This window comes from Tigriopus californicus, chromosome 6 (genome assembly GCF_007210705.1).
Source record: "Tigriopus californicus strain San Diego chromosome 6, Tcal_SD_v2.1, whole genome shotgun sequence".
Lineage (NCBI taxonomy): Eukaryota > Metazoa > Arthropoda > Copepoda > Harpacticoida > Harpacticidae > Tigriopus > Tigriopus californicus.
This window is the reverse complement of record NC_081445.1, coordinates 13,914,806-13,940,927: the sequence shown is the minus strand read 5'-3', so window position 1 is coordinate 13,940,927 and position 26,122 is coordinate 13,914,806. Positions and strand designations below refer to the sequence as shown.

General features: G+C 40.6%; 3 protein-coding genes across 3 annotated transcripts; all 3 read left to right on the top strand.

Annotated features, from left to right (window-relative positions):
* Positions 1-646: 646 nt before the first annotated feature.
* Positions 647-12,238, top strand: LOC131882301 (uncharacterized). Its single transcript, XM_059229404.1, has 10 exons — positions 647-799; positions 1,282-1,493; positions 4,132-4,286; positions 7,451-7,547; positions 10,875-10,977; positions 11,055-11,245; positions 11,314-11,460; positions 11,581-11,782; positions 11,859-12,007; positions 12,081-12,238. Exons 2-10 carry the CDS (start codon positions 1,292-1,294, stop codon positions 12,197-12,199), a joined length of 1,365 nt encoding a protein of 454 aa, XP_059085387.1. The 5' UTR covers positions 647-799; positions 1,282-1,291; the 3' UTR covers positions 12,200-12,238.
* A 2,750-nt stretch (positions 12,239-14,988) lies between these two features.
* On the top strand, positions 14,989-18,271 carry LOC131882436 (uncharacterized). The gene is made up of 5 exons (XM_059229581.1): positions 14,989-15,333; positions 16,288-16,638; positions 16,701-16,860; positions 16,922-17,085; positions 18,036-18,271. The coding sequence occupies exons 1-5, from the start codon at positions 15,077-15,079 to the stop codon at positions 18,157-18,159; spliced, it is 1,056 nt and encodes a 351-aa protein (XP_059085564.1). The 5' UTR covers positions 14,989-15,076; the 3' UTR covers positions 18,160-18,271.
* Positions 18,272-19,547: 1,276 nt separating this feature from the next.
* On the top strand, positions 19,548-24,956 carry LOC131882433 (uncharacterized). The gene is made up of 6 exons (XM_059229575.1): positions 19,548-20,294; positions 22,837-23,005; positions 23,250-23,852; positions 23,928-24,165; positions 24,235-24,443; positions 24,521-24,956. Exons 1-6 carry the CDS (start codon positions 20,037-20,039, stop codon positions 24,709-24,711), a joined length of 1,668 nt encoding a protein of 555 aa, XP_059085558.1. The 5' UTR covers positions 19,548-20,036; the 3' UTR covers positions 24,712-24,956.
* Positions 24,957-26,122: the final 1,166 nt, after the last annotated feature.

Genomic DNA, 26,122 nt, shown 5'->3' with positions numbered 1-26,122 from the left:
CTCCTGATTCATAACAGCTTCGACATTATTACCCCATCTTACTTTAAGTCTGAAATCACAGTGCTGTCCATGATAATGCTCGACGCTAAACAATACATTGTTCCTAACGAACACGCTTACCAACAATATCATAAAAAAGAAAGTGTTTTGAAAACATGAGAAGATATTGAAAAAGTTTCATACAAAGTGATAAATCGGTTATGAAGCTTTTAGTGCTCTCTAGAGTCTTGTCACTTGCTCTACTTTCCAAATACAGTTTTGTTCCATGCCATATAAATTTCTGACACGGTAATCTTAGACTACCCTGTACTCAGCGTATGTTGAGGCACATTGGTTAATTCCCCACTTGTCGGAGGGCCTAATGGCGTCTGTCTGAGGACTACGAGTTGTCCTAAATGACATTGCCTCTTCTCCAATATGCAAATGAATGACTCACATGTGGCCATGAGAACTCGAGGATCTTCTCCCAAGGCCAAGAACTCCCTTTGGTTGATGGCCAATGTCTACAACAATAAAACTAGTTTAAAAAAAGTCGTGGCCTGTGCCCTGGTTACATAGGGCTCATCGATCAATTAGACGTTAGAGAGGGATGATCAAGAGTACTATGAGTTAACATGGCGACTGTGCTTTGCTAGGGGGTCTCGTAATCTTTCTATCAATCGAGTCTAAGCAAGCCAACCACGTCATTTGTATATTCACGCATTGTTTATTCGCTTAAGATTACTCCAATGATATAACAACAGCCCAATGCTCATTTGTCTTCCCAGAGAATTCGAAGCGTGACAGCCAAGACCTCTCGGTAAGTTGAACAATCATTGGAAAAGCAATTCCCATATATCCACCCGTTCTTTGCCTCTTTCATCGCCACGAAATTGAGTGCAACGAGGCAAGTTCTTTCATGTGTCACGTGCACTTTTTACACTCACTTGATTGATCACTTCACCACCACTTGTGAACCATGCCCCCCTTCCCCACCCCCAAAAAAGGCCTTAAAAGCTCTGTGGAACGAACAGTTGTCTTGCATTTGGGTGCTAGGGTCTGAGGGATGAGCCTCGCCCGGCCAGCGAAGCCAGCCATCACATCGTCCTTATACTTTTTTCCGATAGGCAGTGTCGTGTCCGTATCAGTTTGGTTCTCCGTCTGTGGGCAGGGTTAGCGTCTAAAAGTTTCCTTGAAAAAGTCAGAGGAGAGTCGAACCGGGGACCTCTCTCTCATAAAGAAACTGCGCTAACCACTACACCACGTCTCCTCCAAAAGCTGTATTTGTACATTTCTTTTTAGATACGGCAAAATGCTGCCGGCTTCTACGATTTTAGTCGTCACCCTGTTGGCGAGTGTGGCCTCTGTTCACTGTCAAGATGACCCATGGCTTCCGAGAGAATTGGGCAGATTTAAACTGCCACATGCTGGATTTGTGGAGGTGTACCAGAATTCCGACGAGGAGGGCGACTACATGGACAGACTCACCCTTTATATCTCGACCTTCAATGCAGGTTTGAAACTGTCATTTATTGCCGTCAGGAATTGAACGTCAGGAATTCGCTCGCAAAAGAATGGCCAAGTCTACCTGAGGAACACTGCGCAGAGACTAGAGCTCTAAGGAGAGAAGTGACGTATGTTGCTACTTGTTACAATGGCTAGCAAATGAGGAGTAGATTAAAGTAACAGAAACGAAAAAGAAAACCGGAAATCGTGTGATAGAAGATTTCCTTACAAGACTTGAATTCATGAGCATTTTTGATTATGATGATCTTATTCTCTAAACTTAAACATGACTGATGGTGGTGTGGAAAACTTGATTGAAACTACTGCAGTGTTTTTTTGCATGTTTTGCTTCTTTTTCAAAAAGAGTTGATTCGTATTCTTTAAACTAATCTAAAAACTAACTTTTTGGGAAATGCGATCAATGGGAACTACGAGAAAAGTTAGTTACTGTTTGCACAGACATTGACGTATGAAATAGTTAAGCCGCCATTGATTTGTAAGAAGTCAGATTATTTTTATTCTTTATTGGGCAAGTTCAAATCAGCTCAAATTGCTACAAGTCATTATTTCAAACATAAACGCTTTTTGAGAATTTACAGACAGGTTTTTGAATTTTTTTGTAGCAAATATTAAGATTACCCTTAGTTATGCTATCAGTAGAATTCTGAAGACAGCATATAACAAACAAACTCATAGATATTTTTTGCATAATCTGTTGAAACTGAATAAAATTGCATCTTTGAGACTCTAATGATTTTCATGAGATCGTCGTTTGTTACATAACTGGGTGTGCTGTAACAATTGCGAAATAAATTTGTGGCCATCGGATTCGTCTGTGTGAAAGACAAATGGGTCAGAATACTATTCCAATTTGAAAACATTGGCCAAAGCCTTGGGTCTAATCTCTGTATAGATACAAGTAGACTCTTTTTAACGCTCACCCTCGACAAAATTGCGGCTGCAAAACAGGTGCCAAGAAATCGGAGTTGTCTTGAAGTTTATGGTCAAGAAGTAAATCTACGGCTTTTGCCTCGAAGGAAATGAATAATGTTAAGAGGTTTGCGAAACGTTATCAGCAAATGCAAATATAAAAGTGTAATGATTAATAAGAGACATGTGTGACAAAGATGCTCAAAGCTCACACTACTTTGATTGAAAAGAGCACTTTTCCGTGGGAAGTTGCTAGTTTTGCAAATGGAATTAGAATAAGAAATCATCTCTGGATTGGTGCTTGCAGATATAGCATGCGTAACTTTTCACTCGAAAGCAGCTGACTTTTCATAATCAATAATCAAAAAGTCAAATCTGTTCAATCTCGCGACTCGAGCAAGACTTGAAAGAAGTTGAATATTCCCAAGTCTTTCTTGGAGGAAGATGAAGCTCTGGGTATTCAAAGGCGACAAGCTGGCCTCCAATTTACGAACTTTAGAGCTGAGAAAAGAATGCATAACTTCATTGATGCACTCTTTCATGAGGCACTCGGCTTATTGGACGAAAGCTCACATGGGACTTCAGTGCAAAATATGAGGGCATTAAGTCGTTCCCAAATGTAATATATATGCTCTTGAGCTCCCTCCTTTTTGGAATAGAGCAACAATATTTGGGACGGGAGAAGCCATTTTGTTTTGGCCGATATTGGAAAAAGCCCTTTCTGAACAGTGACCATTATTTGACATTTTTAAAAGGATGTCTTTGAGCATGGATGGTGGGTAGATGAGTCGCCAAACTATCTTGGGGTTCTTAACATTGACTCAAGTATGGATTGGTTATTTCGGTTAAAAGAGCTTACCATCGAAGAGAGACACCCTAAATTGTGACTTTGTAACACAATTAAAATCAAAATGAATCATTTTGAGCACGAAAATTTCATAATTAATGATTGTCATCAAAGTTCTTTTGAGTGGGGATGATATTTTCTATATTGGGAGAAATGTCAAAGATTTCACTTTTGCCCATCAGCGCTCTGAAAAATTATCATGACTTCATCAAGCCTTTTAAAGCTTCCGTACGGTATGAAAAGCAACACAAAAATGGTCTTTTTTCTTAGACATTGATCCAAATCTGTCTTGAAGGAAAGAAATCGTATCAAAATTAGTGTAATCGGTCATTTCATAAGTTCGGAAGTTCCAAACAAGTTAACCGTGGAATTTGAGACGATTAATTACTGTTAGGGCATAATTCATAAATACTCACTTAACAACATGGCGAAACAGAGTCATTTCAAGAAACAAAACATGACCTTAGACTCTATGATAGCCTCAATAATACAATTTGTTAATAACTAAGGCTTCATTTTGAGGAATAACGCAAATCTGGTGATGCAAACTCTTGCCATAAAAAACACCTGTTTCGGTTGAAGTTGGGAGCAATAAAATCTTCCACATTTGATCTAGTTTTTTATAAGGCAAACACAACCAATGACATTTTTTCAATATTAGAAAAGCCAAACCCCTCCATTTGCCTAAAACATTCTCCGAATCAGAAGGAACCTTCTACTATCGGGTAGACAATCAAGGGTCTCATCTAGGATCCAAGTTAGGCGATGATGTGGTTCTGTGTGGATGAATGGGTTTTGTGAAGGAGCCGGAAATCAGATCCCAAGATACGAATGGAAATCTACATTGTCAAACTCTCGTCTGATTTCAGCTGCGCTTTTCATTGAGGACCCCGTGTTTAAACTCCATGCTCCAGGCAAATTTATGGACTTTATCGACCAATGGAATGAGATCATGCAGCAAATGGGCGGAGAAGATGCCAGCACCGCCCTCTGGCCCAATTACCCGGTCAGACTTCCTAAAGAGGTGAGTTGTGGAGTTCCCAAGTGACGCTTGAAAATCCCAAAATCCCTCTGAAGGCTTGATTTTGATTGCTTGGCAAACTTTCGTGTAAAGTAGTATAGTTTAGGAATTGGATGGTTGTTCAATGAAACGGTGCGGGCTCTAAAATAGTGACATCAAAGGCATGTTATGAATGGTTTCAGGAGAGACAGACTGAACAATAGACCGAAACGAAACTCATCTGCAACATAGAGTAGGGTTGGTGGGTCGAAACCTCATCTCCACGATGAACTCAAGTTATTTATTGTGTCGTCAAATATCAGAAATATCCCGTCTATTTTAAGCATCTTTGAACATAATCTATACACCTCATGGGTAAAAATTCAAAGGCTGTTTGAACCTTGTTTTACCATTGTAGATGGCGCAATTACCGATCACATAATTAGTTGTGGTAAACAGCAACAACAACAAACTTCTGTCACTCTTCCTGCCTTTTAAGTTCAAAGCAAAAACGGGTTGAATTTCTGTTGAAAAATACACATTTTAAATCTGGCGTTGTTGCTATTGCAGTTAATGATGCCTGAAGAGTGACCTAAGCCTTAGAACTAACCTTTACAGCACAAATATTTACAAAAATGTGTTTGATTTGGATCTGGGACCCATGTAAACTCATTGTTTGGAACGGAATTGAAGGTTCAGATTTCCGCCGCCATGGTGCGCTGACTTCACTGTCGTACACTTTTACAAGGAGAACGTAAAAAAGAGTGACGAGTAGAAGAAACAGAAGGAAAAGGAAGAAACTAGAAAGAACGATGTAATTTACAATTGAAAGAATCATTCCTGACGTAAAAGTGCTCAGGCCTCGAGTTATGGCTTTTAGAGCCATTTTCGTGACTTTAAGATTAGATTCATAGAATTTCATTGAAGATTATTGGTTCCATTTTTGTAACCACTATCATAACTCTTTTGAGTCCAGTGTAAGAATTGTTGTTTACAAGACAAATAATAAGCAATCTGACTTCAATGGGTCTTGATCAAGCTTGATGTCAAGGATCCAGTTTACACCCTTCTTTGATTGAAAATGTGATGCGATGAATCTTTGTATCATAGTATAGTTACACAATCATTTTCAAAAGCTCCAAAAAACACGAACGCTCATGTTCAAATTCACTGTTCACTTCAAAAGATCGGCAAATTGGAATAAATGGCAAATCAAAGATATGCACGGCGCAGTCTGGTTGGGCATGTCTTTAGTCTTGCCCCATAGAGTGACATCAGCTGCCTGTTTTCCCTTCGATTCTCAAAGAAAATGATTGGGTAAATGTTATTCTTCACCGATTAGTTGGCGGTACTAATTTTTGAAACTTAACCTAACCTGACCTTACCTAACCCAACCTAACCTAACACGACATTAATAACCCTTGAGCCGTTAAAATAAGACTTCAAGCCTTTTAACATTTTGCCACAAATTTATGAATGAGCACCGCCAACTAATCTGTGGAGAATAACGTTTATCGAATTATTGAAAGTCCTTTCATTGAACTCCTTTGCCGACAAAGTGATTGGCCAGTCGACATCCACTTGAGTCTTTGTATCCTAAGACAAGGATGTCTTAATTGTTGGATTTGTTGGTAGTTTGCAATTATTAAGGAGAAAATCTGGTCATCGCGGCCTGAATTTGTAATGGTTACAATTCGTATTGCTCCTTTTGCTACTTGCCGTCACACTACTAATTGTTCCAAAAGTGGATATTTACCAGCCATCTTAGAGTGATGAATCTTCAACTACGTGTGGCTTAACTCATAAAAATTCTGTTTTTACCATCTTGCCATCAAGTGTAATCCGTTTAAAATGCCCAAAGTGGGGAAAGTGCAAAATGATTCACGTAACCTCTTGCCTCTCACATATTGATTCTGTGATGATCCGCTTAGGTTTCTCTTATCACAACAACGGATGGAGACGTTTGTGACATTGAAAATCAGTAGTAATTGTCTGAGCGCTTGAACTCACATGTACAGGGTGCATTTTGGAGCTAAACCCGACGTAAATAGAGTCAATTTATCCCAGATAATTCATTGACGGTTGAATAGGCTACATTGTATTTTCAATGTCAGTGTTAAACGAGTGAGCTCCAACTTTTCTCCACATCTCTTCCTTCTCGGGCTCCTTCATTGTTTAATTTGCTTCCTTCTAATCAAATAGAACTCAAATAGGGGGGGGGGAACTATAGACAACGGCAGCCCCTCGAAAACCCTCTGCCAATAAGAATTACGGGACCGGGAGAAAAATTGCCTAACCAGAGAAGAGGAGATTCTTTTTTTCTTTATAAATCATTTAATTTCTTTATCATCAATAATCCTTAGTTGAAATGAAACGACCTTATCTACAGAATTCAGGAATATTTATTGTTATGTGCAGGGTGACCAATGATTGATATAAATTTAGATATTTCGAAGGCTTAGTGCTTTTACAGAATAGGTGTTGCCTCATTTTGAAGGAAAACGTAGAGGTATGTTGTTGAGTCAAATATTTCATCAATTTGAAAATAACATACCCATTTATTCCAGTATTAGTACTAGTAATTGCGCTTCTCGCATAATCACAAAATGCGTAAAAATATGCAAGTTAAAAAAACTTGTTTCAAAGTGACTGGCTAAATCACTGCATTGTCATGAAGATTTGCATCCTGCCCATTCTTCCAGGCTTTGAGTCCTCTTCAAATCAATTATTGATTTTTATGGCAGAAAAGGCAGTGCGAAGTAGGCCAAAACGACCTTGTTCGGAGCATGGCCTTCAGCTGATTTTTATCCTCCACCGTCATATTATTCCAATCTTTTTTTTTTGCACCAAAAAATGACAGGATGTAATAACAGGGACCTCATAACTGCAATTTAAGTTTCAAACAGTTGCATGTTCTTGTAATCTTATTCCTAACCATATCCATTCCCGTTTACTTACTCAACCTTCACTTAATGCTCTCCATAGTCTACATCTATTTCTACCAACACCATTACTCAATAGATATCCAACCATGCAACATGACGCAGTTCGTAGTTGCTTATTATTGGTCGTCCTGAATATCGTGGAAATATTTCACCGAAATGAGATGAAATGCTTGTCAGCTTAACCAGCTCCGAATCAAAGCTGTCCAATGAAATACCGTCCGATTTTTTCCCCACATTTTTCAGATGGCCGGCTTTGATGGGATTTTGCAAACCAGTGGTTTCATTCCCCCCGGCAAAACGCGTGGTCAACTAGAGATCTACAATGAAGAAACTCGGTCAGGTGAGTGGATCAACCTTATGGGCCATTGAGCTTTCATAAACAACGTGGAAAAGTCTGGGGCCTTGTACTGCTCGGGTTCCCAATCAGATTCCACCGAAAGAGCTCAGGCAACTGTGTAGTCCCTATAATGTGAATGTGTTGGACGGGAAAGAGTGATGTTATTGGACTACATTGTCCCTCCATGAATGAATTGGGCATCCACTCAAAGAATGGAACAGAAGGCACTTTCAAGCCCCTAGAGACATCATCAATTCTCAGACTCTAATCTGGAGCTTTGCTTGAAGACCAGTACGGGCCCGGTCTATATCCCATACTTTAGTTCCACACAGTATGTACAAAAACAGGAACATTTCCCATTTACAGACTACAGAGATTACACGGCCAAATGAATGCTATTGGTCAAACGAGCTTTCAGGTTGAGTGTGAGAGAACTCAAGCCCGATTCCAGTAAAAGGAAATGTGAGCGAAAAATACTCTCAGAATCATACTTTGGCCATGTACGAAGCATTTTTGGCAATTCTGACACTTTGAATTACAACATGAACAAGTATGATTGATCATCATTGTTTTTTTACTTTTAAATTTGAAGATGGTCAATGCGACTTTTTCTTCCGTTGATTTGGATTATCAATTATTAAAATCTTCGTAGAAATATGACAAGTATGGACGTCAAAAGGGCATTTAAAAAAAAAAGCTTTGAAGCTAAAAATCATTTTTATAAGATCAGAAAGAGCTTGAACGCAAACAAATCCTCAGCACTTCTTTTCAAATACTTATTTTTGTAACTCGAGTTTATAAGTAAGTGATAAAGTTTTGATCTTTCATTGACATATTCACTTCATATTCATAGGGCAAGAATTTGAAGTATAAACTAAGAACCTAATTTTGCAATACAATTTTGCACTCAACTCAGCTTGACTAAAATAGCAATGATGGGCATTGTTGACAAAAACGCCAACTAATCTAGCGGCTAATTTTGAGAAGAAGTAAGGTAAAGAAATGGCGAATTGCTCACCTTTATTTGGACAAAATACGTAAATAGTCCAATTTGACGTCTGAAACGATATATTTACAAGCATGGCCACAAGTTAACATCATCATGGACAGTACTTTTGTCAACCAAAAACAAATGTTGTTTGGCCCCAGGGCTGATTGCCCTATCAAGTTTTGAAGCCGCAATCAGTAAAATGCCATTTGGCAACAAACAGCCAAGATTGTAGTAAAACTGAATGAGCCCGTTAATCCACATTAAAAATGACATATTATGCAATTGTTTGGCAGAAAATAACAAAAAACCATCGGACGATGGAACGCTTGGCTTGGCCAAACATCATTCATAATTCGGCCACTACATAGTAAGAAGTTGATATCATGTGGTCCACATTGTGCCATCAAAGGCCCTATCAAACCATTGTGCCCAATATACTCTCCCTTCCGTTTAGATGGGCCCCATATCCCTTCCTCATATCCATACATAGTTGATTTGATCCCTCGAGTTTGGGGAAAACTTTTTTCAAATGCTTGTCCTATTCTCAAAACTTTGATGGGAGCTTCTTTTCAGAAGAGTGGCCCAAATCCAGAGAATAATCTCAAAAGCTGAAGACAGTTTCTCTCATCTGTTCCCTTTCTTGATATGTCCTTCAGTCAATGGCAGCGATTTTCTACTTACACTACACGATGCGAGTAATGACGAGTAATTGAAAAGTATTTGGTATCAAATTCCTTTCTTCTGCAAAAGCCTTGTCCGTTTTCATTTTTCAACTAGTTCTGAAGTAAAAGAAATACAAAGGTAAAAAAGTTGAATGCAAATATTTCGCAAAAATAAAACGCATCACTACTCATGACACATTTGGCAATGATGGTTAATGCAAACAGGAGAATAAAAGTGGCAAACAATAATAAGTCGGACAAATTCCTTGCAAAGAGGCAGGGCAAAACAGCACATAAACATTGAAACTGTCGTAACTTGCTTTTCGTACGTTTTTCAAGTCTATTCATTGACAAAATAACCACCTCAGAGTGGGCTTGGACTTCAGGAAAAAGTCGACAATTAAACTACTAGATAACTTTAATTACCTCTCCCCGATTCTCTAAACCAGAGTTTGGGCTTCAACTTATGATGATATCGAATTCAGAAACACGTTTACGGTCAAGTATGCAAATAGATTTAGTCAAAATTGTGGTAAAGGAAAGACATTTGAGATCCTTGGGGTCCCACTTATACTCTATGAATAGTTTGCTGTCATGAGTGGAGCATGACTCGATAGGGAAGCCTTCCAATTTGATTTGATTATGGTCAATGAATTGAGTTTGACGTGTTTGATAAAGAATGGATGGTACTAGTTACAATAATTTAGTTTTTGCCGCTTCCTTACCGCTATTGGGATTCCAACTCCAGTAGTTCAAGGCGAAATGTTTAATTATTTTTACTTAACTCCTATTTTCATGTATCATTTGATCGACCAACGAATTAGAGTTGGCAGATATGGCTAACCCTTGAAAATTAGGTTGATCGGGAATTTTAGCCCAAAATTTGTCCAAGTCTGACTTGAAAGATGCAACCGGATCAAAACAGCCTACATATTCCCTATGAATATTTGAAGGCAGCAAATTGAACAATGAAGAGACCCGAGAAAGAAGAGAGTTGGACTTCATTGTTTTAACTAGCCTTGATTCTCGAGGGCTTGAAGGGGCTCTCAGAACGCACGTTAAGCCTTTGCGCTACCACTATAATTGAGTCACCTGTTGGTCAACGCCTTTGAGCACTCCACTCATAAATAATGGAGGTAAAGATATTGAGCCAGTCTCATTAATGAAAGATTTAGGTGTAGTCCTCCAAAAGGATGGAAAGTTCGATGGGCATATCCAGTTGAAGGTGGGTAAAGCTTTTCAAATTTGTGGTTGGATATATCGCACGTTTGAGTCCAGAGTTAGCATCACGATACTAACTTTATGTACAAGTTGATTGTTCAACCACATCTTGAATATGCTTCACCCATTTGGGCTCCAATGAGTTCAGCAGGTTTGTAAAAGGTCGAACAAGTCCCAAGACGTTTCACTAGAAATATCTCAGGATTGAGAGAGCTCTCATATTGGGAGAGACTAGAAAATTTGGGAATATTAAGGTCTAGTTCCTCTACATTTTGTCACACACGAATTTTTTTCTAAGCTTGACTACGTTGTTCTTTCATTTTATCATTTTATCGAGATCGTTATGAAGGTGCTGGATACCTCTGAAGTCCACATATCTATGCTAGCAAAAGCTCAAGATCAACCAAGTAAAGAGACTTTCCTGCAACTGACATCATTCTTCCAATTTTGCTCCAGGACCTTGGAACATTGCTAGTGCCGACCCCAAGGACTACTCTTATCATTGGGTTGTGTGGAAGGATGTGGATGGTGATGGTCTCCTGGACGCCATGGTTGCCAGGTAACATTTGAATTCAGGGCAAATGAAACTGCCGCAACACCCAAAACAATCATTTCTACCTTCCTTACGTTAAACAGATTCCACAGCGGTTTAACTGGAAACACGGAAAGCCAATTGGTTTGGATGAAAAATCCGGGCAATTTGGGAGCCGATGGCTCTAACTGGGATAACTGGGAGCAAAATGTCCTCATCAACGAGGGACCCGATGTTTACCTGCAATTCGAGAAGTTGGAAGCTGACGGGATCGTTTATGACACTTTTGTCACTGGTTCGTGCCTTTACCCCTCTTGACATTGGTATGGCTATCAATCTAATCGACCCTTTCTGGCTTTGCAGGAGAACTGTGGACCGAAAGAATCATGTTGTACTACGTAGAAGACGCCCCCGGAGCTTGGAGTGATCCGGCCAATATTCAGAGCGTGATTATTGACGAAAAACCCGGGGTTCCATTTGAGGCTCACTTCTATGACTTGAACAATGACGGTGAGGACCAATTCAAAAGCCGTTCCCATTCAAACTCTAGAGTTGGGTTGACTTAGGTTGACTGAATGCCCACAAGACTAGAAGGTACAAATTTCCAACTTTGTATGTTTTCTTTCACAGGGAAACTTGAAATCCTGGCTTCTGCCATTGATGAGTCTGTGGAAGACGCTGCCGGAGGTCGACTTTTGGCCTACATGCAACCGGACGACTTCAGGACCCCCAACTGGGAATTGAAAGTCATCTCTGCGCCATTTGTAGCCACTTTGCCCATTGTGGGCAACCGCATGACCCCAGGCAAACAAAGGATGTTCTACCCATCTCAGTAGGGTCTTTTCGGGATTTGAATTGGTTAATATCAAAAGGGTAAACTTTCACATGTCCTTCTTTCATTCATGCAGAGAGTACTCGGAGCAAACCACCGAATTTGGACCCATGAAGCCTTGGATCCTGTTATCCGGAGATGACGATGGCAATCACTATGTAGTTTATCCTGCCTCAGAGGACAGGGACGATTGGACCTATGAGCGACATTTGATTGTTGAAACAGGTAATTAATCCTAAATAGACAATGTCTCTGAGCTCAACAATTGCGAAAGCTACAACACTGGTCTGAATTCTAGGTAAAGCAACTTCCGGCACCATGGCCGTGGTTGATCTGGATAATGACGGATTTGTCGAAATCATTGCGGCTGGCTACTCTGCGGGCGAAGTCTACGTTTTCACTTACGCACCAGAATAATGCTCTTGTCTATGTCGAAATAAAAGAAGAAATAATTGAGAGGTTGATTCAACTCCAACTTTCTGGTTTCCGTTGAATTTCGAGGGAAGCCTTAACTGCCAAATGATGATTGGCGGAAAAAGTCGACAAAAAACATGCGACGAGACAAAAAGTTAGGCCGAATTTGAGCAAAATGCTATCATATGGCATGGAAAACGACGTCATGTTACATAACATTTTTTTTTATCCTTAACTTATTTGATTAGATGCACATGCATTTCAGCAATTACAATTCAACGACTCGTCAATAGTTGTTCCAGGTATGAGGATTTAAGAAACGAATAGGAGTTGGCAGATATGGCCATCCCCTTGAATAGAGGGGTGATCAGGAATTTTAAGTAGTTTAAACGACGCTACTGGATAAACTGTTATTCACTGCCCATGAATGTTTGAGAGGAGCAAATTGAACAATGAAGGGGCCTGAAAAAAGAGAATTTGATTCCCTTCTTATCATATAGTCATCTCTTGTTGTAGACTTCTCCAAACACTTCTGTGCAGCATTCAGCAATAAGCTGAAAGGATGTGATCCCCGGTTCGATTAAAATAAAAAAAAATTGATTTGTCTAATCATCTTGAACTTCAAATAAAATTTGGTCTACAAACAATTTTTATAATCAAATTCCACTCACTGTTTGGAAAAATCAGCAAAACAGGGAACTGCAGTTAAGCTATATTATCATTTTAAGACCTTTAATAGTTACCAATAAAATATATAAGTGTGGCCACTCGGCGCAACGCAGGCGCATGGACTATCGGTCAGGGATAAGAAAATTAAACCGAGAAATCAGAGATCTCACAAATATTGGCCACAGGGGACGAAGGGGTGCTCGTAACGGTGTTTTGTCATGCATAGTCACATTTAGTTTTGTTAGCTTTGTTTGTCAATTTTGGTCATTTCTTGATTCATCTTTTAATGTCTGTTATTATTGAGCCGGTTCGTATCAATTTAAAAACTGGACTTCTTTCGGTCTTCTGTCTTATGAGCAGAGCTCGATTTTTTTCAATTAAATTAATCTTAATTTTTTAGAGGTTTTTTGTCAGTCAATTTTTTTCTCAGAACCTCTATTTTTGAAGAGAAAAACATGTTTATGTGTTTGAGGGGGGAAGGGCAAATGGATTGGAGTAGCCCTCTAGACTGGAGGGCTCCAAAGTGTAAACCTTGACATTCACTACAGTTGATTCTGAATTCTGGTTGCGGAAAAAGCTCCTGGATAGTTTTGAAGATGTATTGTAAAAGGTACCTTTTATACCTCCTTTGAATACTGCATACTGCACTGTCCCAATCTTCTTGGTTTGTTGCAATACAGTAGTTTTTTCTAATTCTCACAATATTCCTGCTTACCATTTTGGCCAAAGCTCAAGCTTTGCCAAAAAAAGCAAATAGAACCTCAATACTCAATACACACAAAAGGGCAAATACAAAAACGGTTGCATTTTAGCCCAAGTCTTTTCACCCTGAGAGATAGCTAAAATGAAGCACCCAGAGGAGTCAAATTCGATCTAGAAACCTGCATGATTTAAGGTATCAAATTTTGGGGCCCAAGTTAAGGCGACAATCTTAAGACCTTTTGATTTCAAAGATTTTGAAATAATGACATATTGAAACCTTTGGTATATGCTTAAAACTTTTGCAAAATTATTTAAAGACGTCTTTTTAAGTGGCTTTTTTGCTTTTAACCAGGGTTATATCTTTGCGTTTGGGAATTTTTTTTTCGTGTTCAAATGAACTTTTTAGTGCTTTCAAAACATTTTTTTGGCGATGATTTGGCCCTCAAAAAGATTTTCTTTTTCCGATCCCTGCTTATGAGTTATGAGGCTACTTCTTCTTTCGAGGTCTATTCGTAAGAATTAATTACACCGCTAAATGTAACCAGCCTTTGACTGCCACTAGTCTTGGCCGACTGCCACCTAACAAACGTGTGACTGGGCACATTGTCCCATAAGACATATTTTTGCCATCTGGTTGGTTTCATTCCACTGTCTTACCTCAAAATAAGCTCATAGAGAGGACGGACTCACAAGGAGCCGCCACAAGTCTTTTGTATTAAGTACACTAGGATAGAGCGATTCCAAGCCATTGATTCCAGCTGAAGAATCCCAATTCCCTAATTTCACGAAGACGAAGACCTCTAAAAAACCAACGAGCAAATTGCATCCTCTTCATTTGCGTTGCTCACAAACTTTCCATCGATTTTGAACAGTGTTGCCATTAGTGATTTGCTGCCATATGACAAGAATAAGCCACCATGAGAATGGGTGTACCAATTACATTAAATACCATAAACGGGAATTGATAGTGTAATTAAATAATTCATAAATCTAACCAAAGCTGGTTACTGATGCCGTTAACTTCTCCCGCGAACATCCACAGAGACTAGTTAATTCATTCTAAAGCGAAGAATGAAAGCAGAGACAAATCATTTCTCGAGCCTTGAGATTGAAAGTCCCAGGTTTTGCAATTGCTATTTTCATAATTGAGTTGATTGAGCTAACTTGTAAGACTTTTCTTTTGCAAAATATAGTGAGCGAATTTCATTCAATGGTTGTCCATCTAAGGTCAAGCGAGAAAAAAAATGCTCCAGCTTTTGTATCAATAATTCCTGCTTATCAAATGCTATTTTTCTTATTTGATTTGGAAAGTTCATGTAAACGAGTAAAAGAGTTTTAATCTCGATATTCGTAATTGAAAATTAAAAAAATCACTCCTGACCTTTTTTGCATTCTTGGCCTGGCAGTCCTACATGCATCGTATGAATCAGATTTGGCGCAATTTCGTATTCAATCGTTCTAGCGGTTCCATAGCCACCATTCGCCTTCTATCGCTAACCCTCCATCTGTATGAAAATGAACGTTCCAGCGGAAACCACGGGGTTGTCATCGGACACGTCCCTTCGGCCGAATTCCACCTTGAGTGACGAAACATTGTCGGCCACCTCCAGTGTTTCCTCGGACGAACATGAGAGTCTGGAGTTGGAAGACGAATTAGCCATTCTGAGGGAGGACGGCTTGTACCACCAATTCCGCACTCTCTTATCTTCGGGCAAATCCCGGGGAGGACGTAGTAAGCCATCATCGGACACGCCTCCATTGGAAGGGTGAGTAGTGATCAGCGTCATTCTCCACCGATTAGTTGGCGGTGCTACCTTTTTTTTTTAATCTTAACCTGACCTAATCTAACCTAGCACGATATTAATAAACCTTAAAGTCTCTATCTAAACCTTTTAACATTGGGCCACAAATTTAAAAATGAGCACCGCCAACAAATCGGTGGAGAATAACGTTTATCAAACCTAAACCCGTCTCAAAGCATAAAGATACCACATATATTTCTGGTAACACCGTGAGTTATATGATCAGGAACTGTTAAAGAATACTGGTCCGCTACATGAGACCGAAACCTATTGGTGTTCTTTTTAAATCGGTTGCAATAGCATGTTGTAGTTATATGCCATGGGATTTTCTTTTTTCCTTGGATGAAGGGATTAACCTTCGGGCTTGTTCAGGTGTTGTCAAACAAGTCCTCCGAAGTGAAACATCGTGAAAAAGATGGATTTTTTTTAATTTGTAATATGCTTTTTTCTGTACTCTTATGATATCGTCTAATTCTATTGTGTAACTTGCATGCAAGCAGAATCGATCTAATTTAGATCCTACCAGATAGGATCAAATAAATTTTCAAAATAAAGTGTGCCAGAAAACTTGGGAAATAAAGCATGAGCCGATTCCAACGTTAAGATGAAGTAACTTTTAGTCTTAAAGGCAACCTTGGTTTGACGTAAGAAAAATCATGATGACTTTGATGCCAACTAACGGGTTTCCGACATACCATCAGTACTGTCTTATGCCATTGAAAATGTAAATTGGCATTCTTAGCCACAACCTCCCGGAAACATTAATTTGATCCCATCAGTACTTACCAGAATTATATCACATGACGCTTTTGAAGGTTGAGGACCAAAGACCATTGGCTTTATCTATTTCCTTAAAAGCTGGCCATGACACTATGTGGAGAATTTGAAATGTAAGTATAGCTTTGCTTGCTTCGACAGGGGAGAGACCGGCATCAAGACCCGTTCTCGAGCCCCGGTCCCATCAGTGGATCTCTTCAGTTCCGACGAGAACGATGATGACTACGTGGTTAGCGCCAAGGCCGGCTTCGGTCAGGAAATCGGCCAAGGGGATCCAGGATTCGTGGACGACATGGGCCAAGATCCTCTAGAACCGTTCCTGCCCGAGGGTTTTGCCACACCAAGTGACTCCTCTTCTTCTGATGAGGAACTGGACGTCGTGGATGCGGAAGAAGTTTCTGAATGCTTGAAGGATGTCGAAGTGCCATTGGTTATGCGGAACGAAGCTGCCCTAAGATTTCCTTTCTTGTGGCGAACCAAATCGAAATTGGCGTGAGTCTGAACTCTCGTGAAATCAAATTATTACATAATCAAAGGTTGGTTAATTATTCAAGTGATGTCGATGAAAATGCTAGTCATCACACGGATTCGGACCCCGACTTTGAATTAGTGGAAGAAGACTTTGACGCTTCGTCCTCATCCGAAGATGAAGAATATGACACGGCTCGTGAAGAGGATATCGCGGATATGATTGCCCACTTAAAGTTAAACCAGGTGAGTTGCATGTGTTGGTAGTGTGAAAGTGTTTTTTTTTTATATTTGAATTCGGGTTCAGAATGAAGATGAGATGGTTGAGGTAAATGCTGACGAAGGTGCGTCTGTGTTTGTTGTGGAGAAGAGTCCCGGTAAAGAAGATCCCCAAGGAATGGATGTTCCTGCTGAAGAGGTGCCCGAGGGAGCTGTGGTCTACGAACACTACAAACTGGCCGAATCCATCTTGTAAGTCTCGGGGTTTCTTTGCTGTTTATTTGTTTGAAAAGAAGAGAAAGCTGTATTTGGTTGTTTTGGAGATTACGTACCAATTCCAATCCCGAAGACTGATATTGTTAGAATGGCACAAAATGCACGTTTAATTCACGTTTTTAAAGCGTGAAAACCATCGTTGTCACTTAATAGATAATTTAAACGGTAATGAAATTATAACTCCCAACTCCCAATTATCCAGAAAAGTTCAGGGAAGGAGTCTATTAGGACTCTTCTATTGTATCTCAACTTTTTCGGAGTATAGTTTCAGCCAAAGAAAGCGTAAAAAACCAAAGCATGGCTTAACCCTAAAAAAATGGGTTTTGGGGTGGGTACAATTATGGTCATTTTTCTAATCGAGCCTGCTTCCGGGAATCACTCTTGTTGAATAATTTGTTAATTTCCTTTTAAGCAGTAATCAATAATTATTTAAAAGCTTTTTCAGTTATAGCGTGTCCAAGATTATCGTGAAACAACGGTCTTGGATAATTGAAAACTAGAAAAACATTATCAATAAGAAATAAATTGATGTCTTTCGAATTTTGGAATTTTGTGATACCCTATGTCATTAGAATGAAAAGGACTTGAAGAAGTGCGTTTTAGTGGCTTGAGCAATTCGGCTGCCTGGCTAATTTTTGAGATCATCGTGTGGAACTGAAATGTTGTCACCCTAAAAAATGGGTGAACGTTAAGTACTGCACCCTGTGGGTTGCTTTTGTGAGAAATTAAGATTGAAATAGTAAAAGTACACCAAAGACCTTTTTCCCAACTGATGTTTCAGTTAGGTTATCCCAAAATAGCCCAAAGAAAAGTAAAATGCCAGGTTTTTTATCCTTTTCCCGTAATCTCTTCTTCTATGCAAGGAACTATGGTTGCCAGTCCAAAGGTTGTGAGAATGTAACCGTTTTCATTCCGTTGTATTACAGCTCATTCAAAGAGGAATCGTACAAGGATGAGGAGGACTCTGATTTTGAACCCGACGAGTTCGAAATGGAATCGGAAGTCGACACGGACTCTGCTTCAGAATCTGAATCCCAGGTTGAGACGTAATCATCAAGACTGGATCATTCGACCCTCTCTGTTTTAAGGAATGTCAATCTTTCGACTTTTTGTAATTGCCCGACTTTTCAACGCTCTTAAATAAATTACCGAGTTCCTCGTGCTTGCCGATCACCCACTTTTCCAATCCAAGAACCACCCTCGGGAGATGTGATTGATTTCATAGAGAAAGGGACAGGTTCCTCGGGATGCCTGTCAAGATGCATTCTCATTGTGGTGACGAATCTGGTCCAATTACGGTCGGTCCCAAGATTGGCCTGGGATCCTGTTCCTGTCGGCTGGATACCCACAATCCCTGGGACGCGCTCAGCTCGTGAATGTAGGCATTAGCACGACTGCCAAAAAACGAGGACCAGCATAAAACCGGGGCCTCGGAAACACAACGCAAAGTAAAGTCTTTGCCCGGGCGACCAATGTGAGTGAGATACACTCCCCGACGCACACCACACACATAGATGTGGCAAGCTTTTCCCTGCCCTCTTCTAGTGTTCTCTACCGAGGTCGTCAGCTTCTTCTTTGGTGGGTGCTCGTAGACTATTGCACTACTAGGACCGATCCACGATGGCCTCGAGTGATGGACTAACGACAAGCCTCTACAACGGACGGACGGACGGAGGAACGAACGAACGAACCACGGAGCGAGTAGGAAAGAAAGAAAGAAAGAGAGGGGAAAAGGGACTGTGGAACTTGCCTTGCGGGACCTCTGAGCGAGCCTCGAAGAAGGAGAGGGACCTTGGATAACTCGGGTTTCAGGAACAGATAATGGAAATACCGGAGTTGGTGCAGCCTTTTGGTCTAGGAAGAAGAGTGAACATGCCATGAAAGGTCTCCTTGTGTGACGTGGGTTCAATATTTTTATAATATTTTTGTATTTGCTTAAGATAACAATCCTAGTGGTGGTGAAAAGGTTTAAAATAACAATACTTCAATGAAATGCTGTGCTTACAAAATGGCATCAAGATGCCTTTGCAAAATCAATCTAATTTAAATGTTGTCTTTCCAGAATAATAAATTAGAAAAAAAAAATATTATCGAAAATTTGCGTAAGCAATTCATGTGCCTTGAGCACGAATAATAATAAACCATATTACTCAAACTGGCACCCTATTTATCTTTATGGGTCCCTGGATTGTTTTTAGCATAATCAAGCCAAATGTATTTATGTCAATCTCTTACAAAGCTAAAACAATTCCTTGTACAAATTTGACCGACTTCCTGACTTTTAAATTATGTTAGCGAACCAACACCTGTTGGTCTTTAACTCTAAATTGCCAACGTTTAGTTGTCATTAAAAAACTGTTTGGTTCTGAAAAGAGTCTTACATGCGTAGCATGTTCCTTGCCCTCCTTGGTTTTGACATTTGACAGTGTGCCACTCAAGTACCTGCCCTGAAGACATGCCTTCTCTTTTCGTTTGCTCGGGGACGAAAAAGGCTGCAAAGCTAAAGAAGGCTTTCACAACTGGCAGTAGTAACCCCAGACTTGAGATAATAACGAGGAACGAGACTGGAAAGGCCGACAGAAGGCTGTGAGCGTCGATTGGAGTAGGAACGAACTAGAACCGAAGGCCACCAACATCCAGCCACCGGACTTCACATGGCACTAAGTACACACCACAGAGCAGCAGAATTCACATACTCACCCTCGCCCTACTACGGACCCGTTCCAGCAAATCATTTCCCTTGATCCCTCCGTCCTTGGGGTTGGGACTTCCAACCCGAAACAAATCATGTAGGTTGACCCTCCCCATCCCCTGGGGTTCTGCTTCATACTAGTTCCTACTCCCTCTCAAAAGTAATCTCGTGTCCCTGAATACCTGGCTTCACTTCACGTGAACGTTTTGTTTCTCCACGTTCCGTCAGCTCAGTCATGGCGAAGCTCCAATATCCGCCGCAGGGTGGAGAAAAACGATTATGTCTCACCCTGTTCTGCACGATGATGTTGTCCGTGCTCTCGGCCGTGGCCATCATCTACTCGATTGTGATTGTGTATATTCCTTCCTTGGATGTGTTGGGATCAACCCTTCAGGGCCCCAAAATGTGCACCACCCTGGAACTGAAGGGCAACCTCAGTGGCGATGAGGAATGCGATGGATGGTGGTCTTGTGAAGAGTGGTGCCTTAGCAAGGTCAGCTGGTCTTTGTTTTTGTCAATCATGGAGATTTTGGGGGATGGAGTTGCTGAGGGATGGCAGATACGGTAGAAGGAAACACCTCGGTTTTTGGTGCTGCAGTGCCCGAAGGTTTTTTTTAGAAAGTGTGATATTGCTCGTATGTCGAGCAGAAANTCGTATGTCGGGCAGAAATTTGAGAAGGTAACACTAACCGGTTTTCTTCCCAATGCCTCTGTTGTGCTCGTTTGCACATCTGCAACGTCAAACTTCTGCAATTTCTCCTTGACGTGCCACGTGACAACAACATATTTTGTCAGAGTCAAGTGATAAAACTTAAAAGACAAATTCTTTGTTGCATGCAATACACTTCTAGCGGTTTATGTACTTGAAAATGATTTCTTAACCAATGTTGTGCAAGTCATTTCAAATTATGCGTAACCACTTCAGGATCCATGGCATATTTTGCGGCTTGCTATTCTTCCAATTTCTTATGGATTTCAGTTGTGTGTTAACAAGCATCACAAAGATGATTTTACGTCGGCCATATAGGTATATCTGACAACTATTCTTCAAGTCGCACCTACGGGTAATAGTAAATAATACCAAAGGCTTGCTCTGGCAGGCCACATACAACGGTATTGTTGTCTATTCATTGGACTATACAATTTCCTTTCCATTTTTGATTCGTGAAACGCTGATTGAGCTTCCTGTTTTACAACATACAGTAAAATGACACAACTGGTTCCTCTCAAAGTAATGTCAATATGAAATTTGTCTCTCGGGACTTACTTACCACAAGGTATGTACCTAAGATTATAAAAATTTGAAGCTTTGTGGAATAGGGAGAGTTGTTATGATGCCATTCTTTTTTTTTTCAATTTAACCCACAATAATTGCTTGATAATCTTTATCAAAAGTTACCCTAAAGCCAGTAAAAGTGCAACACTCCTTTTCTTACTTGCTACAATGCATCTGTCAAGAAAGGTTGCGTTAAGTCAGCTGATGGTATGGGTCCCTTTAATTGCTAGGGCAAAAAAAATTCTTCATATTTGAGACATAAATTTGATTTAATGTTCTCTTAACATTCTCTTCCACAATTCACAATGCTGCAAGACTTGTTCCTTTTGTAAGTTTCGTTTGATCAAGGTAAATCCATTTTTTAATAAGAAAGGAGTGTTTTCCCCAATCATTTTCAAAGTAAATGCTCCACAGTAACGTTCCTTAATCAAATATTTCCTAGATGTCCAACATAGGCATCGTTGAAAATCAACAGCACAACTTTGGTGGCACTTTTCAAACAGCGTTATATCATTATTCAAAACCAAATCAGTCGCTCCGATTCATGTACGCGTATGTTTGACGAGAAGATTGGAAAAATGCTGTTGTAAGTTTCGATATGGTAAAAACAAAAGAAAGTTATCAACATTGCTTCCAATGGCGAAATGATTTTGCAAAAATCATTGGCAATTGGCTTTTCCAACCCCAAAAACGAGACCATTTAATTTTGCGCTCAATTTCATGGTTCAAATGAATAATACCTTGCAGAGCTGCTATTCTTTCTTTTTGCCGCATACGAAATATTGATATTTGCGACATCAAAAAAATGGAAAAAGCCAGCGAATGAGATGCCGCTTACAGATTCGTTTGCTAAATGGGAAATTTCCGCTTCATGCACAAGTTTCCTTACTTTTCTTGTGAGGCTGCTCTAATCCAATTGCCAACTTTGTGCCTTGAAACGGAAATCCTCTGGAGCGCAAGAGCTCCATCCACTTTGAAACAAACGAAGGTTCCCAAAACGAGCAGAACTATGAGGCATCGTCATTAATACCGTATGTTTCTCGCATTATTATCATTCTCCCACTATGATGGATATTGACACCCGAGGCAATAGCCAACAGTCATGAATCCCGGGGGCTTTTCCTGGGTCCAAAAAGAGGTCAGTGTTCCCACTAAAAGGCTAATGGAACGGGTTTGCAACAATACTTGAAAGAAACACATTCATTGGTCGAAAGACATCCTCTGAAAGGAAAAAAGTACAAGCACAAAGATGAAAAAGAGTGTCCTTGAGAGGAGGAGGAGTGGTGTTAATGAACCTCCGACTGTTTGATGTTTTCTTGGAACATGGAACAGGGAGATGTATACCTGGTCACTCCACAACTTGAAACCATGAGATCTTTTCGGTATTCGAGAGAGTAGAGACCCGCAAACTTGAGTGGGCTTCCATGAGAAATAAATCAAGTCAAGATTACTCTCCAGTCCCACTTCCTCCGTTGAGGGAAAGTCACTGTTTGAAAGAAACCCTTGTTTCACGCGCATCTAAGTACGTAAACTGAGTTCAGCTTCAACAGCCAAAGGCCGTGACCTCAATTTTTGGTGCAGTGTTCTAACATCAACCATAAAGGAGTGTGTGGATGTGTGTCTTTCCCCTTTATCAAGAGAGATTTGGCAAAGATCACGTCCAAGGCAAAGATGGCTGGTCCCTTCGTGGAACGGTTATTCAAGCAAATGGACTTGATCTTCCTTTTTTCACAGCCGTTTTTGTTCGTTTTTTTTCCAGTCTGGCAAAAGTTGTAGCCATGTTAAAGCTGCCGTCCGAGAGCTGGGAACCACTGTCTATTGGGATGGTTGCAACTTCAATGAAACTGGAGATGGATTCATCGACCACGTCTGTAATACTCTGGAAGACATTAAGCCCATGAACTGTAAACTGTATGGTTATGAAAAAGGTAATTTAGTGATTGGGTACTCTCCGGGACTTTCTGATCTTGTTCCAACACTAGATTTGATGAAACATTGCACTAATTAGTGATTACATCTTCAATGTAAACTCATGCAAACAAAGTTCAAAATTAGCAACCTGCCAAGCTAAAGAGGTTGCGTGAGTCAGTTTCTTTTTCTTCTTCTTTTTCCATTGAATAATTGTTTCCAGAAGCGAAACTGTCGATAACACCTTTTTCATGGATGTTTTAGATTCAGAGGGCAACCCAGGCTTGAAAGACAAATGCATCCAATTCAATGATAATGTGATATCCTGCATGTCTGGCATTTGCAAGAACGTATCCTTGGTCTACGATTGCACTTACACGTCCAAATTGGACGAACTCATAGAGCAAAATGATGGCCGAGGATACTGTAATTGTGCCATGTGCAACAACAAGCATTTTGGTCCCAACGTCACCAAGGCCAAATATCCTGGTGAATGCTTACCCGAAGTGGCCCTTTGCTATGGCCCAGATGCGGATCGGCTAAATGATACCATGAAGAAAATGTGCTCAAAAGTGGGCTGCTTCAATTGCCGAGACATTTGCCATGAACGCGAGGAATGTTTTGACATGGATAGTCGCAAAGATCCAACCATCATTGGGACCGACGAGTACGGGAACTCTGTCCTGGTTTACTACGAATGCCGCAACGGTTACTGTTCCGAGATTTATGACCTAGTTTGCGAGCGGCGTTGTGACTCGAGGATGTTCTCAACTTTGTTGAAGAACTCCATGCTCTTCATAGGAGAGCGGGTCATCATGGCTGAGTGTTCCAAGCGTTCCACGGTCAATGTTTCTTCATTGGATGAAGGTAATATTTGGAACTTTGCCTCATTGATGGGTGTGATTATGTCCTGTTAATGTGGATTGTTTTGGGGGTCCGCAGGGGATACACGATCCGAGACGTTGATGATTGCTTGTACCAATGTGACCATAGACCGAGAAGCCAGGACCATGATCAGTCAAGATTGCGTGAATGGAACATGGTTTGAGGACAACTTCAATGGCGGCAGCACCAACTACTCATATCTTACTGAAGCCTACTCAGAAATGAGAGAACTGGACGAGAACAAGGTCGACGGGATATCTTACGAGGAGGACATCACTATTTATAACAGCTCCAAGTATGTCAGCCTAGTTAGTAGGTAGCAGAGAGAACCCTTGGCATCATGGTCCCCATTTTTCCATTACAGAATGAAGATTAATATTGAAGGATGTGTGAACACGCTTGCCAAGGAATGCATGGCATTTCACCATAATTATGGGAAAGATGGTCGTAATTACACGGCTCGAGCCGTCTACCCTTGTTTCTACGATCCCTTCGATTCCAACTTTGTCGTGGTCAACTTTGATCCCGACCACACGTTGGTACTTCTCATCATGTTTGTGACCATACCATTCGGTGAGTGTATAACACGAGTACAAAGAACTTGGGTGGAACCTTGAATGCAATTGCGACCATCCTCTGATTTTCCCCAGGCATCATGATCTTGTCCTGTTCGTACATGTGTGGTTGCTCCAGGTTCATCCACGTGGCTGACGATGGCCACATGAGGTTGCGTTGTTGTGGAAAATACGTTACGGGCATTGGCAATGTGCCCAAATGGGATCCTCCCCCACCTCGGAAAAGTCTAATGAAGAATGGCCCTGAGGACGATCCCAATCTTTGAGAGAGTCAATACTCGAGTCCCCCGTCCTTATTTACTAATGTTGATGCATATTTACCAAACTACTACTTCTATTTGCTACATAGAAAGCCCTCCAAAGCCTAACGCATAATCTCTCTCCTGCCTTTATATTCATCGAATATCACACCGCTTCTGTCCGAAGAGCTTCAAAGCTAATGACAATCACCAGCGTTCATATTATTAACAAAGAAAAAATCTGACAATATATTACAACCAAAGAAGTCCAAGTTTTCGCAAATTTTTATTATTATTAGGATCTGGATCTTTGAATTTCGATGATAATCAATAAAACCACAAGTCATAGGCCTTTTAGTCAGGTTTGGCAAATGGGTAAATGAGCGGGTGGGACGTGTTTTCTACTTGATGGGTTTAATTGGGGTTGTGATTGGTTTCTTTTTTTTTCATTTTTGAGCCAAAGACAACCAAGCAGGCCTTGAAACATTACTGAAAAAAACTTACACCGCTACCGTTATTTTGCTAAAACGGCGGTACTTTATCCTCGCCGTTATGCTTCAAAAAATAACGCGGTTCCAAATTCGGTGGAGTCAGAGAAGAGTCACTCCAACCAAGCCACCTGAGACTTGGCTTTGAATACGTTTTGGTAGTTGGGCAGCAGGGTGTCGGCCTGATCTACTTCTCTTGCGTTACTCAGTTTCAACCACAGCAGACGAACGAGCCATCAACTCACTTGATCACTGAATTCGGAACATGATTTTGAGAATCCCGTAACAAAATGTGTTCTAAACCGATCCCCATCGTACACATAAGGCAACCGCGAGAGAGCCAAAAAAAACTCTTGACTTTTGACCATCTAAAGACCGAGGGCACCTTTACACTAGGATGGAAAAGCGAGATTGAATCCGGTTTGAGGATTGAAGTTGGAGTAGTGGTGGGGGCGAGCTCTGCAAAAGACTTTCCAGTCTAGTTCTCCAGTCTTCCACTGTACTCAAGTTGAACAAAAAGACTCATGCACCACCACAAACTCGCCCCACCACTAGTCAATCGGATTCGATCTCAGTTTTACATCTTAGGTAGTTTGCCTTTGCCTTTGGTCTGGTCTCTAGGAAAGGGATGCATAAAGTTCTCTACTCTTCAATGGTTTGATGATGGACACCGAAAGGCCTTCTCAGTTCCCTTGGTATTTTAGCTCGTTTTGAATATGAAACCCTGAAAATCCGTCCCCGCTCTCAAGGAATTGCTTGATCATTTTGAGTCTCAATTTTTTGTGAGAGGGGTCCATTGAAAAACCTTACACCATACAGTGAATGATCCAGTTTTAGTCTAATGGAGATTGGTAACCCTCTGCATTTTTGACATCTGAAGACTAACTCCTACTCTTGTGATCCCAGATCTTCCTTCGCCCTTGGTCTGGTCTGCCGTTAAAAGGTCTGCT